Source organism: Cervus canadensis, chromosome 17 (assembly GCF_019320065.1).
Source record: "Cervus canadensis isolate Bull #8, Minnesota chromosome 17, ASM1932006v1, whole genome shotgun sequence".
NCBI classification, from domain to species: Eukaryota; Metazoa; Chordata; class Mammalia; order Artiodactyla; family Cervidae; genus Cervus; species Cervus canadensis.
Window position 1 is genome coordinate 22,927,962 of NC_057402.1, and position 14,434 is coordinate 22,942,395.

The 14,434-nt window shown below is 37.9% G+C and overlaps 1 protein-coding gene across 8 annotated transcripts in view; it reads left to right on the forward strand.

Annotated features, from left to right (window-relative positions):
• The first annotated feature begins 13,148 nt into the window (after nucleotides 1-13,148).
• RALGAPA1 (Ral GTPase activating protein catalytic subunit alpha 1) overlaps nucleotides 13,149-14,434 on the forward strand; it is a 212,502-nt gene continuing 211,216 nt past the window's right edge. For 4 of the 8 annotated variants that reach the window (XM_043489272.1, XM_043489274.1, XM_043489277.1 and 1 more), the window contains exon 1: nucleotides 13,149-13,701. In XM_043489272.1, the coding sequence (XP_043345207.1) occupies nucleotides 13,596-13,701 (106 nt within the window). In that variant the 5' untranslated portion in view covers nucleotides 13,149-13,595. The remainder of the gene's footprint in view (nucleotides 13,702-14,434) is intronic. The other 4 variants (XM_043489279.1, XM_043489275.1, XM_043489280.1 and 1 more) reach the window with 1 other exon arrangement.

The following is a 14,434-nucleotide window of genomic DNA, read 5'->3' on the forward strand; positions in this document are numbered from 1 at the left end:
AGAAAGCATATACAATATAGTTTACTTATCTATCTTCTCTTTGAATTAATTTCCTGATGCTATTAAATAATGTTAGCAGCCTTTGCATCAACACATCTCATTAAAAATGTATTTCGCTTAAGAACTTCTATATTCATTGTAATACTATTTTCAGCATTTTCTGACCTTAACCAATCATAAAGTTTCTTCCAATGCTTCTTTATTTTTTCCAGTTTTACTGAGATATCCTTGTTCAGTTCAGTTCAGTTGCTCAGTCGTGTCCGGCTCTTTGCGACCCCATGGACTGCAGCACGCCAGGCTTCCTTGTCCATCACCAACTCCCGGAGCTTGCTCAAACTCATGTCCACCGAGTTAGTGATGCCATCCAACCATCTCATCCTCCGTTGTCTGCTTCTCCTCCTGCCTTCAATCTTTCCCAGCATCAGGGTCTTTTCCAAAGAGTCAGTTCTTTGCATCAGGTGGCCAAAGTATTGGAGTTTCAGCTTCATCACCAGTCCAAATGAATATTCAGGACTGATTTCCTTTAGGAATGACTGGTTTGATGTCTTCGCAGTCGAAGGGATATCCTTGACAGCACTGCAAAAGTTTAAGGTATGCAACATAAAAATTTGATTTACATACATTAAGTGATTATCACAAGTTTAGGATAAACCCATCATCTAGTATAGTTACAAAAATTTAAAAAATAGAGAAACAAATTTCTTGTGATGAGAACTCAGGATTTACACTCTTATTAACTTTCATACGTAACATACATCAATTAATTATATTTATCATGTTGTGTATTACATTCCTAATTCTCCTACTCCTTCTTGACTTGTATGTAAATGCTACCTGTTTTCCCAAAAAATTAAGTCATAATGTATAAAATTCCAACAGAAAGAAATTACAAAATTTATTGACATTGGAAGTGAAGGTACAAAAACAATGATAAGTAAAATGGTTGGCACATTAGCATGAAGGCAGTGGTACCAAATGATACCAACATTCACTGTATTCTTCATCACCAATTTCACTTATGAATATCCTAGATGCATCAGGAGAGATTATTCTTTATTCGATCCCAAGCATTGAGTGGGCTTCCCTGGTGCCTCAGTGATACAGAATCCTCCTGTCAATGCAGGAAGCATGAGTCAAGATCTCTGAGTCAGGAAGATCTCCTGGAGAAGGAAATGGCAACTCAGTCCAGTATTCTTGCCTGGGAAATCCCATGGACAGAGGAGCCTGGTGGGCTACAATCCATATGGTTGCAAAAGACTTGGACACAACTTAGAACTTAATCAACCAAAGCACTGAGTACATCATTTTAATATTTTCTGTGGCAAATCCTACATACTAAAGTACAGTGGTGGTCTTCAGGAAAAATACTTGCACAGTTGAGTTGTAAGCCAACCTAGCAACTTGATTCAAGGAATGACATTTTTATTTGAAAGAACTGACAAACTATAGTTTTTCAGGCTTGGATTTTCAGGCAAGTATTTTCACAAAATATCAAATAAACAAAGAGTGCCTGTCACTTTTAGTAAAACAATTGACAGTATTTGTTACTAAAGGTTAAATTCAAGCTTCCAAATGATAATTAGGAATTTGGAAAACTTTTATTCACCATGATGAGCATGACAACTTTCTAATACTTAAAGAATTTTCTGATGTATTTGATTTTTTAAAATATTTATATTGTTTAATGAGATGTATTAACATTTGGAATATCTGTATATCTCAGTGAACAATTATTTTCCAAATGGCTAGTGTATAATGCTACAAAATTATGCATAGGTAAAAGTTCCATTTAAAGTGCAAGATTTTAATGTAAAGAATACAAAAAGTTTCTTGATATGCTTTCATAATCCATGCTACAACTAATATTTAAGAAACTACCCCTCATTGAGTTTAGTTTTAGTAGAGTGGCCACAATTATCTGAAAAAAATTATTAAAATATTCCCCTTTTCCAATTATCTATTTGTTCTCACAAAACATTTGTTGTCTTTTAAAAAAAGATATTTTATTTTTTCATAAATATGTCAGTTCAAAATACATTTTTTAAAAAATTATGAATGTTATCTTGCAACGGCATATCATTGTTATTTTATGCATATTAAAATAGCTTCACAATTTCTCAGGTTTAATGATTTAAGAGACTTTATTTTTAGAACAGTTTCAAATTTATACAAAAAATTGAACTAATACACGGAGAGCTCCCATTTGCCCTGCATCCAGTTTTCTTTTCTTACAAATGATATGGTACATTTGTTACAATTAATGAACCAACAATGATACATCATTAACTAAACAACATAGCTTATCAGGTTTCCTTGGTTTTTACCTAATGTCCTTTTTGTATCCCAGAATCTTATCAGAATTCCTTGTTACCTTTAGTTTTCATTTCTCCTTAGGCTCTTCTTGATTATGATAGTGTCTCAGACTGTCCTTGGTTTTGACCTTAACAGTTTTGGGGAGCACTGGTCAACTGGGATTTGTCTAATGTTTTTCTCACGATTCGACGGAAGTTGTAGGTTTCAGATAGGGACCACAGAAGTGCCATTTTCATCCTGTTATACCAAGGGTCCATACCCTCAATGTGATACCTCGCTGCTGATGTTAGCCTTGGTCACCTGGCTGAGTGTGTGTCATTTCTCCACTGTAAAGTTAGTCCCTCTGCCCCTTCGGTATGTACTCTGGAAGAAACTCTTAATGTGCAGACCACACCTAAGAACGAGGGGCTTACTCTCCATCTCCTTGAGTCTCTATATAAATTCTTCAAAAATCTTCTTGAATGGGAGATTTGTCTCTTCTCCCCCATTTACCTTTTATTCAATTATTATTTACATCAACATGGACTCATGGATGTTTATATTTGTGGTTATAATCTAAGATTACCTTGTTTATTTTGTTGTTCACATTATCTTAACTTTTACTATTGAGTGCTCTTTCAGTTGATATATTCCTGTCATTTTTGTGTGTGTGTGTGTGATGGATTTCCTTATTTCTGGCACTACAAAGTGCTCCAGGCTCATCTTGTAGATGGGAGAAGGCAATGCCAACCCACTCCAGTACTCTTGCCTGGAAAATCCCATGGACGGAGGAGCCTGGGAGGCTGCCGTCTATGGGGTCGCACAGAGTCTGGACACGACTGAAGCGACTTAGCAGCAGCATCTTGTACAAATGAAACCTAGAATCAGCTCCAGTCCTAGAACCAGACATTTTTCCAAAGAGCTTTGTTGTTGTTTTTTAATTGGAAAATGGTATTAAAGCCAACATCTGGCTATCGGTGTGCTTGCTGCTACTAGGGTGTCATTGCTTCTAAATCCTCTCAGCTGACAGAGCAAGGAAATACACATGTGTTTACTAATCCATCCACATATACCTATCTGTAAATATTTCCACATGTAACTGCCTGTATCTGTATTAAGATAAACAAGTTCCTGGTGATCTCTTCAACTCAAATCCACTACCAAAGGGATTATTCTACCCACCTCCCTGTGCTTATCTGAAAAAGTCCCACTCCAACAGGGAGAAGCTTGGGTCCTGCCATCTGCTGTCCACTTACATAGTTATTTAATTTCAGTATACATGTATACCAGTATCAGAATTAAGCCATACCCTCATGGGAAAAAGACTTAATCAACTAAAGTACGGTGTTTACATACATTTTCTTTAGTCTTTAGTCTTATAGATTTCTTTCATTTTCAAATGAGTATGTTTTCCCTACCTTCTTCAGTGAAGCTGGCTCATACATGTAATAGTGTTAAATTATTTTGTCACATTCTGTGTTCCAACTTGGGATCCTATAGCCTTCTAAATGATTTCTTTTAATTTGCATGTATTAAGGTTCACTAGAGGTTCTATAAGTTTCTATGAATATTGATAAATGCATAGAGTCAGGTATCCACAATTAAAATGTCATATAGAATAATTTTACCCCCTAAAAAACTGCCTGTCCTTTACCTATTCAACCTTCTCTCCCTCCTTTCCAAGCTCCTGACAACTATTAATTTTTACTGTTGCTATCATATTGTCTTTTCCAGAATGTTATATAATTAAAATCATAAAGTATGTGGCCTTTTCAGACATTTCTTTTATTTAGTAATACACATTTAAATTCACCCATGTGTTTTCTTGGCTTGCTTTTTTTTTCACTGATGAATAGTATCCCATTGTATGGATGTAACACAGTTTTTTATTCACTCACCTATTGAAGAACATCTTGGTTCTTCCAAATTTTGGAGTTATTAATAAAGATAATACAAATATTTGTGTGCAGATTTTGGTGAAGCCATGTTTTCAAATCATATTTTCAATTTCAAATACTTTGGAGTGTAACTGCTGGATCATATTGTAAGAATATGCTTAACTTTATAAGAAACTGCCAAACTGCCTTCCAAAGCAGGCTGTACCATTTTACAGTCCCACTAGCAATGATACTTTCCCACCAGTATTTAGTGCATCATTGTTTTGAATTCTAGTCATTCTAATATATGTGCAGTAGTATTTACTGTTGTTTGAATCTGTAATTCTCTAATGGTCAATGATATTGAGCATCTTTTCATTTGCTTATTTGCCATTTGTATATCTTTGGCAAGATGTCTATTCAGTCTTTTCACCATTTTTTTAATTGGGTCACTTGTTTCCTTGAGAGTTCTTTGTATATTTTAATCAAGTCCTTTATCACATATGTATTTTGCAAAGATTTTCTGCCAGTTGGTCAGTTATCCTGTGATTCTTTTAACCATGTCTTTCCTACAGCAGAAACTTTAATAAAATCTGACATCATTTTTTTTCTGTCATGGATTATGCTGTTGGTGCTATATCGAAAAACTCACTGCCAAATGAAAGCTCACCTAGGTGTTCTCCCATTTTTTTTTGGTAGTTTTATAGCTTTGTACGTTACCTTCAGGAATGCTCCATTTTGAGTTAACTTTTGTGAGTTGAAAGGTCTATATCTAGGCCTTTTTTTCTGTATGTGGATGTCACTTGTTTCAGCACATTTATTGAAAAGATTATCTTTTCTCCATTGAATTGCCTTTGCTCCTTTGTCAGTTGACTATATTTGCATGACTCTATTTCTGTTCCATTGATGGTTCTATCTATTCTTTCACCAATACCACACTTGTCTTGATTATTACAATTGTTAAGTGAGTTTTCAAATAAGGAGGTAGCAACTTTGTTCTTCTTCAGTGTTGGTTGGCTGTTCTGGATCTTCTATCTTTCCACATAAACTTTAGAATCAGTGTGTTGATATCTACAAAATAGCTTCCTGGGGTTTTGATTGGTATTGTGTTCAGATAAGGTTGGGAAGAACTGACCTCTTTAATAACCTGAATGCTCCATTCCATGAACATGAAATATTTCTCCAGTTATTTTTGGTTGCACTAGGTCTTCATTGCAGCATGTGGGCTTTTCTCTAGTTGCAGTGAGCGGTCACAACTCTTCATTATGGTGTTCAGGCTTCTCACTGTGGTGTGTGTGTGTGTGTGTGTGTGTGCTAAGTCGCTTCAGTCGTGTCTGACTCTTTGCGATCCTATGGACTGTACCCGACCAGGCTCCTCTGTCCATGGGATTTTCCAGGCAAGAATACTGGGGTAGGTTGCCATGCTGTCCTCCAAGGGATCTTCCCTACCCAGGAACAGACCTGCGTTTCCTGTGACTCCTGCATTGCAGGCAGATTCTTTACCCCAGAACCACCAGGGAAGCCCTCTCATTGTGGTAGCTTCTCCTATTGCAGAGTCCAGGCTCTAGAGCATGTAGGCTACAATAGTTGTGCCTCTAGAGTCATAGTGGGCTCAGTAGTTGTGGCACATGGGCCTGGTTGCTCCGCAGCTTGTGGGACCTTTCTGAACCAGGGATCGAACCTGTGTCCCCTGCATTGGCAGGTACATTGCTATCCATTGCACCACCAGGGAAGTCCATTTCTCCACTTATACACACACACACACACACACATAATTTCTTTCATCTGAATTTTGTAGTTTCCTCAGCTTTAATTTTAATAATGTTATAGATTAGCAAAAGCTATTTGTGTGTGTGTGTTAGTTGTTCAGTCATGTCTGACTCTTTAGGACCCCATGGACGATAGCCCACCAGGCTCCTCTGTCCATGGAATTCTCCAGGCAAGAATACTGGAGTGGGTTGACCATTCCCTTCTCCAGGGGGTTGTCATGACCCAGGGATCAAAGCCAGGCCTTCCACGTTGCAGGCAGATTCTTTACCACCTGAGCCACCTGGGAAGCCTTTTGGAGGCCCAATAATTTTGATCCTGAGACACAGAGGTTTGAAAACTATTAGTCTCTCTCCTGATCACTTCTTTTGGTTTTTAATTTTGTGTTAACTTCAGTTCCTTGCCCTTCATGTCTCATTAGGATTCAGCTGGTAAGCATTCTGCTCCTCCTTTTACTAATGCAACACGGTTGGAATTTCAACCTTCTCATTCACAAGTAGTGAAACTAAAACAGACGCCACGTCTAAAGTAATAGAAGAAAATGTACAGCTTTTATAATAAAATGCAGTCAACTAATAATGATTCACATAGTGATTTTCCTCTGAAGAGGATGGTAGGGAAAAGCCAAGAACAAATCAAAACAAAACAAAAAATTTACATTGGAGAAACCTGCCAGTACTTTAGTCAGGTGATCTAGGTCAACATCAACAGTGGAGGTCAGGGTGATAGTACTTACCATTGATATGATGTGATGAAAATGGCTTTACCTCTGTGATCTTCCTCCCCCAAACCCACAACTTTAGTCTAATCATGAGAAAAACAACTGACAGATTTCAGTAGAAGGGCATCCTTCAATAAACCTGACCAGTACGCCTCAAAACTGTTAAAGTCATCAAAACCAAGGAAAATATGAGAAACTGTCACAGCCAAGGGGAGCCTAAGGAGAAATAATAACTAAATGTAATAAGGTATCCTGGATAAGATCATAGAATAGAAAAAGGACATCAGATAAAAAATAAAACTGTGGAATGTCGTTAATAATGATAACATATCATTTTTATTTTTTGGCTGCACTGGGTCTTCATTGCAGCCCAAGGGCTTAGCTGCCACCAGGCATGTGGAATCTTAGTTCCCTGATCAGGGATTGAACCCCCATCCCCTGCACTAGAAAGTGCATTCTTAACCACTGGACCACAGGGAAACCCCTTATTGGTTTATTAATTGTAATAAATATACCATACTAGCAGTTGGGCACATGAGAAGTCTTTATACTATTGGCCTAATTTTCCTGTAAATGTTTTAAAAAATGAGTCTGTTCAATAAAAAGATCAGTGGTTGCCAGGGGTTAGAAAGAGGGATGAATAAAAGAAACAAAGGATTTTTATGGCAGTGAAAATACTCCATTTGATATTATAATAGTGGAAAAATGTCATTATACATTTGTCCAAGTCCATAAAATGTGTATCACCAAAAGTGAACCCTAATGTAAACTATGGTCTTTAGGTGACAAGGATATGTCAGTGTAGGCTCACTAGTTGTAACAAATGTACCATTTTCATGGGGGATATTGCTAAATGGGTGAGGCTGTGCACCTGTGGGGGCAAGGAGCATCTGTGAACCTAAAACTGATTTACAGAAATAAAGCCCATTAAAAACAGTTTTTAAAGGTCTCTTCAATTTGAATAAACCTGACTTTATAAAAAAATAGTAATGTAATGTTCGCATATGGGAGTTTTGATGATGACATATTTTTCTTGGGATGCTCATGATTTTAAACTTAAGTTTGAAGTCTAGTTTTCACAAGCAGTATTATAAAGATAATTTTCTAGGTTTGTCTTTTCAAAATAAATATGTCTCCAATGGGGAGAGCATTTAAAGAGAAAATTAGGCAGTGGATTGGGCATGCTATCTCTAAATCACACTTGTGCCAGCTTGTTTTGCTACGGTGTTATGGTGTTTCCTTTTTCCTCAGTTGTGCCAGCCATATAATTATTATTAATGATATGTTACATTTTTTGTTTTCTAAAATTATTTCATTCATTCATCAATCATTTACTGAGTGCCCTGCAAGAGAAAGGGAAGGGGACTGACACTCATTCTTCCATTCAACAGATATTTATTGAGAGCATTTTGTACTGGGCATTTTGCAAGAAAATGGGATATAGGATAGTGGGGTTGCAAATTTTTATTTTTTTTTATTTTTTTTATTTTTTTGCAAATTTTTAAACAATTACACAAGTTGCTCCACTAAAAGTCTATCAAGGAAATGAAAGGGAAGTAACATTATATATCAGCCATTGTAGAAGTAACTTTCAATACCACTTCTTACCTAATTATCACAATTACTGATATGGTTTACGTATGAAGAAAATGAGACTTAGAGAGATTAAACTATACACCAGAGATCCCTGATAAAGTAAATCCTGAAATGAAAGGTCCAGCTCAGATCTACCTAACTCTAAAGATCATGGCTGAAAACACTATTATTTCCTGAATTTCACAAATCACTGAGAGCACACTTTATCTTGACTTTCCTAATGAGAAAACTGATGCTGAGAGGAACTAGAACCCAAATCCCTTGAATAATTCATCTTTCCACTGAATCATAATGTTTCCTCAGAACAAGCTCTGTAACTTTCATGATACAAGCTATGCATGTGGGAAATGAATAATTTTTGTAAACTTAAAAAAAGGATATATTGTCATTGAAATAAACTACTATTAAGCAACACATTGGGGTGGGTTTTTTTTTTTTAGCATGTTGGGGTAGGTCTTACAGCTCTCTTAGCTGAATTTAAAAATTTTTCTATGCTAATCAAGTATTTCATTGTATTTTAGACAGGGCTATTGATATGGGTCAGGAAAACAGCTTTGCAAACAAGCAGACTTAACTCTTATTTTATAGGAGAAATTTTCCAAGCACAATTTCAATTTATACCATTCAGAATTTTACAGATTTTTTTCAGCTACTGCAGATTCTTTTGGTGACTCCATCAATGTAATAGGACATCCTGAAATTTTCTTTGCAGAGGAAAGTGTTTTTCTTTGCATAACCATGTTTATATGAGGTACAAATAGGGAAAGAGGATTTAAAAAAACACAATAATAGGAAAGGAAGCAAGATTAATTTCACAGAAAACATATAGCTCTGCTTAGAAGCCTTTCTGTTTGCAGCAAGAAAAAAAACTGGGATATGATATAGCAAATAGAGAAAATATATACAAAACAAACACAGAAATAGTATGTGAAATATTCTTAGTAATACATTTGGGACAGAATGAATTGCCCAAAATGTAGCCTCCAAATTTATCTTTCTGCTTGAGTCTCTGGGGACCACAACTTATGTTCATTTTCATGGATAAATCATGGAAACATTTAATAAAGACTACTTTTCTTTTCCCCTATTCCTTGCATCTTTATTCTTGTCTCAATCATGTACAACTTTCTCATCTTTTAAAGCTTTAATAGCTATTTGACCTTCATAGTTGAAATAGATCAACATAAAAGATGGAAAAAAAAATTCCACCTCAAACCCTAAGGAAAGCATAGAACACCTTTCCCCATGAATTGAAACCTGAAAAATAATCAAAGATTGACTTTGCTTACATGCTGGCCTGCCCCTGCTGAGCATTGTTTCTCCCTCCTTAGTCCTCTTTCCATCATCCTCAGCGGAAACTGCAACTATTATCTTTGCATAAATTCAGTAAGCATTTACTGAATGCCTAGTGTTTACTTATTCTTTCCGTAAATATGTATTGAATGCCTACCTCATGCCAGGTAGCACTAGAGAGAGCAGAGAAAGAGACAGAGAAGACAGAGGAAAAGCAACTCTTGGAGCCTGGAATTATGCAACATAGGAAAAATTTTAAAAACCTGCCTTAAAGACAGATTACAGCTTAATATAATGGAGATGAAGCATAGAATGACTATAACATAGAGTAAGGTGAGTGTCATGGTAGAGAAAAAGCGCCGGAGGACTTCAGAAGAGAGTTGTAGTCTTGCTTTCAAGCAGGTTTTTTTTTTCTTTTAAAATTCCTACTCCCTATTCAGCCTAGCTGAGTATCTTTAAAATGTCTAAGTCAGGAACTTTTCCTATTGCAAGTGACTGAAACCCAAGTGAAATTGGCTAAAGCAAAAGAAGGACTTTGTTGACCTGGGAAATAGAAAAGACCATGATACTTCAGGCAAGTTGGATCCAAAAGCCCAAGTAATTCAAGACTTACTCTCTACTTAACTATCCCCTCTGTTCTCAAGCGTATTGGCCTTGTCCTCAGCAGATTCTTTTCACCTGTTAATTCCTAGCAGTTCCAGGCCTTCATCTTGGAAAAAAGAACTTCTCTTTTGCAGTAGTTGTAGGAGAGAGTTTTACTAGACTGAATTGGTCATGTGCCCATCCTTAACACACTTTCTTTGCTGAGTGCTAGAATACCAAAGTCTAAAGGGGGCAGTGCAGCAGCATATCAGATGAGACCAAGAGAGGGGTGGCTTTCCAAAGAAAAATCTGGGTATGTTACCAGATGGTAGGCAAGCTAGCGTGTATCCACCACAATCAATGTGGCTAATTACTTTTTTTAAAATTCCACTTCAATAAGTTTAGAAAGAGCAAGAGTCTAGGTCTGCTTTTCCTGCATCATCTTAACAAACTTAGAGACTGGTTATAATCACTATGAAGTGGGAGCAAGGCATAAAATCTGGACATGTTTATAGCCTTTCCTCAATATGGGTTTTGTTCTTTGATCGAAAGTGCTGTGCATTTCCTGGCTATAAAATATATCCTTAAGCAAATATGTATACCAAAAAATAAAAATAAAAAGAAATGTCTTGATTTATCCATGCCACATCTTTTCCTCATTAATACAGATATTCAAGGACTGATTGCAAGACCATTGGGCATCTTTTTTTACTCTTAAAATTTACTTAAAAAGGAATGGGTACTCAAATCTTACTAAGATGTGGGGGTAGGGAGGAAACCTCTGCCATTTCTAGCATACATGGCTAGAGATGGTGAAGCCCTGAGCCTGAACAAAGGTGGTGATAAAGGAGAGAAGAGGACTAAATCAAGAAATACTTAAGAAGTAGAATCATCAGGTGTTGGTAACTGACTAGATGGCAGAGAAGAAGAAACCTTAAGATGAAACAACTGGATTGAAAATCTGAGCTAATAGTGGTAGTACCAGTGAAGATATTTAACAAAGGAGGATCAGGTTTGGGAGTGGAGAGGACAAAGATGATGAGTGTTGTTTTGTATATACTGAATTTGAGTAGCTTGTGGAAGCTCAGAAAGGAGACTTGGGTTACTAATAGGGACATACGTGTCTAAAATCACCAAATAAATGATAGTCAGAATCATGGGATTGGATGACTCTTATACTAGCAAAAGAAACCATTTTAATGTAAACATAATTTAAATATCAACAAATATTTATTCTGTACCATACCACAGTAGGACATATCATAAATTTTTCAAAAAAGGCTTTATTTTCAAGGAGTTTCTATTCCTACACATACATCTTAATTTGTTTTGTGAGTTTAAAATTAGTACATTAGATTTTCTTAATTTTCTTTAAATAGACTTGTTAAATCATGAAAGCAATATATGACTTTTAGTTTAAAAAAGCTAAGCAAAAATGTAAAGAAAATAATTAAATTCACCTGTGATTTTACTTTGCAGCTATAATCACAATTTTGGAGGCTTTTTGACTTTTTTTCTAACTACATTTTACATGCATAGCTTCTTTCACAGTTTTGATAATATCTTCAGCATTGTATTGCTTTTTCATTTAATAGTGTCCTGAGTATTTTCTATGTCATTAAAAAGTCTTCATATTAATAATTTTCATGGTTCTGTGACATTCCACCTACTGGATGTTTTATCTCCTAATGGACATTCATTGTTTCCAATCTTTCAGTGTTATAAATCATGCTTTAATATTTTTATATAAATATTTTCCCATTTCTGACAGTTTAGAATAGGGTCCTAAAAGTGAAACTAATGATTCAAAGTATATGCAAACATTTTAAAGTGTCTTGATACACAATGCCAACTCTTGTAGTCATTACTGCTTCTCTCTAGTAAGCAATAGGATTGTCTGCTGCTGCCTTCACCTGCTGTAAGATGACTAACTTAAACTCCTAGTTTGACCAATGAAATGTTACATTATTTTAAAAAAAGTTATATTGAGTGTAAGAAATCAGACAAGAGTATACTGTAAGCATAATTTCCATGAAACTCTAGAAAATGCAAATTCCAGGTGACAGCAAATCAGTGTTTGGCCAAAGACCAGGCTGGGGGCAGTAGGAGGGAGGGATTACAAAAGGGCAAGAGGACCATTTGGGGGCTGATGGGTATGTTCACTATTTTGACTGCTTAAGTTTTCATGGTCATATGCAAATATCCAACTTCCCAAATTGCACATTTTGAATATGTGCAGTTTACTATATATCGAGTAAACGTCAATAAAAGCTGTTTAAATTGTTTAAATATATGTTGTTTTAATCTGATTTTTAAAAATTACCCACGTGTGAACATTTTTCACATGTGTTAGTTGAGCACATACTTCTGTAACACTTGTTTCATGTTTTCTACTAACTTTTCTACTTGTGCTTTAGCAGTTTTCTCCTGGATTTGTGAACTCTTTACAGATGAAGAAAATTAACCCTTACAGCTCTCCAGATTTCTTTTCCCTGTAATTTTTCTTTCTACTACAACAAGCTTTTGGGAGAACTCATTTGTGCAAGACAATTTTAACCAAGAGGATGTACTACGACAAATCTCGAAACTACAGTAAATTATTAATCATCACTTTGCCATAAAAACAAAAATTCTTTATACAAAATTCAAATTAAGGAAATTAAGGGGTGTTACAAACAAAGCCTTCAGAAATGGCGTCTAAAATACACTGCACATCTACTCTGATGTTCTGGAGCTATGTTCTTAAGTTACATAGTAAGTAGCCGGGACAGGCGGAGGACCTTTAAAAACAGACTACTCTGGGGGCTTGGCTAGGAGAAACTGTGCTTTCAAAGGCGCACGCAGGATTTCCCTTCCCTCACTCCCTCAGGCTACTCCTGTGTCTACTTACACAGGAAACTAAAGGAAGGTAATGCCACGGGTGATCTCACGCTGGCGTGACGTCAAGAACTCTTGACGTCAGAAGGTGGTTGCCACGGGGACCATTCGCCACCGACGGCAAAGTCGTGAAACCCCATCACCACACTCCGTCTCCTTGGCGGCTGCTAAAGAAGATTTAACCTTAAGGGGGCCTCAGGGAGAGAGGAGTGCTGCCGCTGCCGCCGACAGCCGCACATCCGCGGCTACGGGTCTTGGGTGCCCGGCCCCGGCCTGTGGCGGCGAGCGGCGGCCGGAGGAAGCGGCGGCGGCGGCGGGCGACTCTCCCGGGTCTCCGTCCCTCCGTGCAGAACTGGAAGAGGGGAGCCGCCATATTGGAGCTAGAGGCGAAGGTGCCTTGCAGACGCCGCGCGAGTCGGGTGGAGGTGGCGGCCCTGGCCTTGGTCTGGGAGGAGTCGGCCGCGCCGGGGCCCGCAAGGTTGGGGAGTGAATGAGCCGCTCGCACTAGTCTCCTCCCCGCCCACTCCCTCCACTTACCGCCGCTGTGACCTGGCCGGGAGGGGGCCGGAGTCGGCCGTGGCGGCGGCAGGATGTTCTCCAAGAAGCCGCACGGGGACGTGAAGAAGTCTACCCAGAAGGTGCTGGACACCAAGAAGGACGCACTGACCCGCCTCAAGCACCTGCGCATCGTCATTGGTGAGGGGCGAGGGGTGACGGCGTCTGGAGGCCTGGGTTGCCCGGCCTTCCCTCTCCTGGGAGCCCTTGGGGACTCTCCCCCCGGCCCTGGCGCGATGCTCTAGTGGAGGGCGAGGCATCGCCTCTACAGACGCGGGAGGGCGGATAATTTGGGGAAGGGAACCCTTATAGTTGGCAAACGCTAATCACACACAGGGTTACCTTGTTTTGAGTTAATAGCCCGAACTGTTTTAAAAACATCTATTATTCTAACAACTTATTTTTAGACTTTCTGGAGACTTGTTGTTGCAGATAATGGTGTTTATAGGATATGTTTGTCAGATGACTACCGCCATCCCCACCCAAGTGAAAGAGAAAAAAAACAAAGACAATATAAACCCTAATCTTTCAGGTTTCTTGGCTAAGGAGGGCAAGGAGGAAGCAGTTACACCTCTTTGGGAAGTGGGTGGTTCCCTAAAAGCTTGTGGGAAAGAGCCCCGCCCTTGTTAATGCACCTTGTTCATAATTACTATCATTTAGAGGGAGAACTATGATTAATTGTAGAAAACAAGGTAGTTTATAGTTTCCTTTTCTTTTGGAGACTCATACAGCATTCTATTTTTAAATAAAATTTTCTTACCGTCTGTTACCTTCTGTTTTGCGTCCGACCAAACTACTCTTGAATTGTGGATATAGGGTTAAATGAGTTTCTTGCACTCTTGGTAATTTCGTGACCCAATAGACTGTAATAATA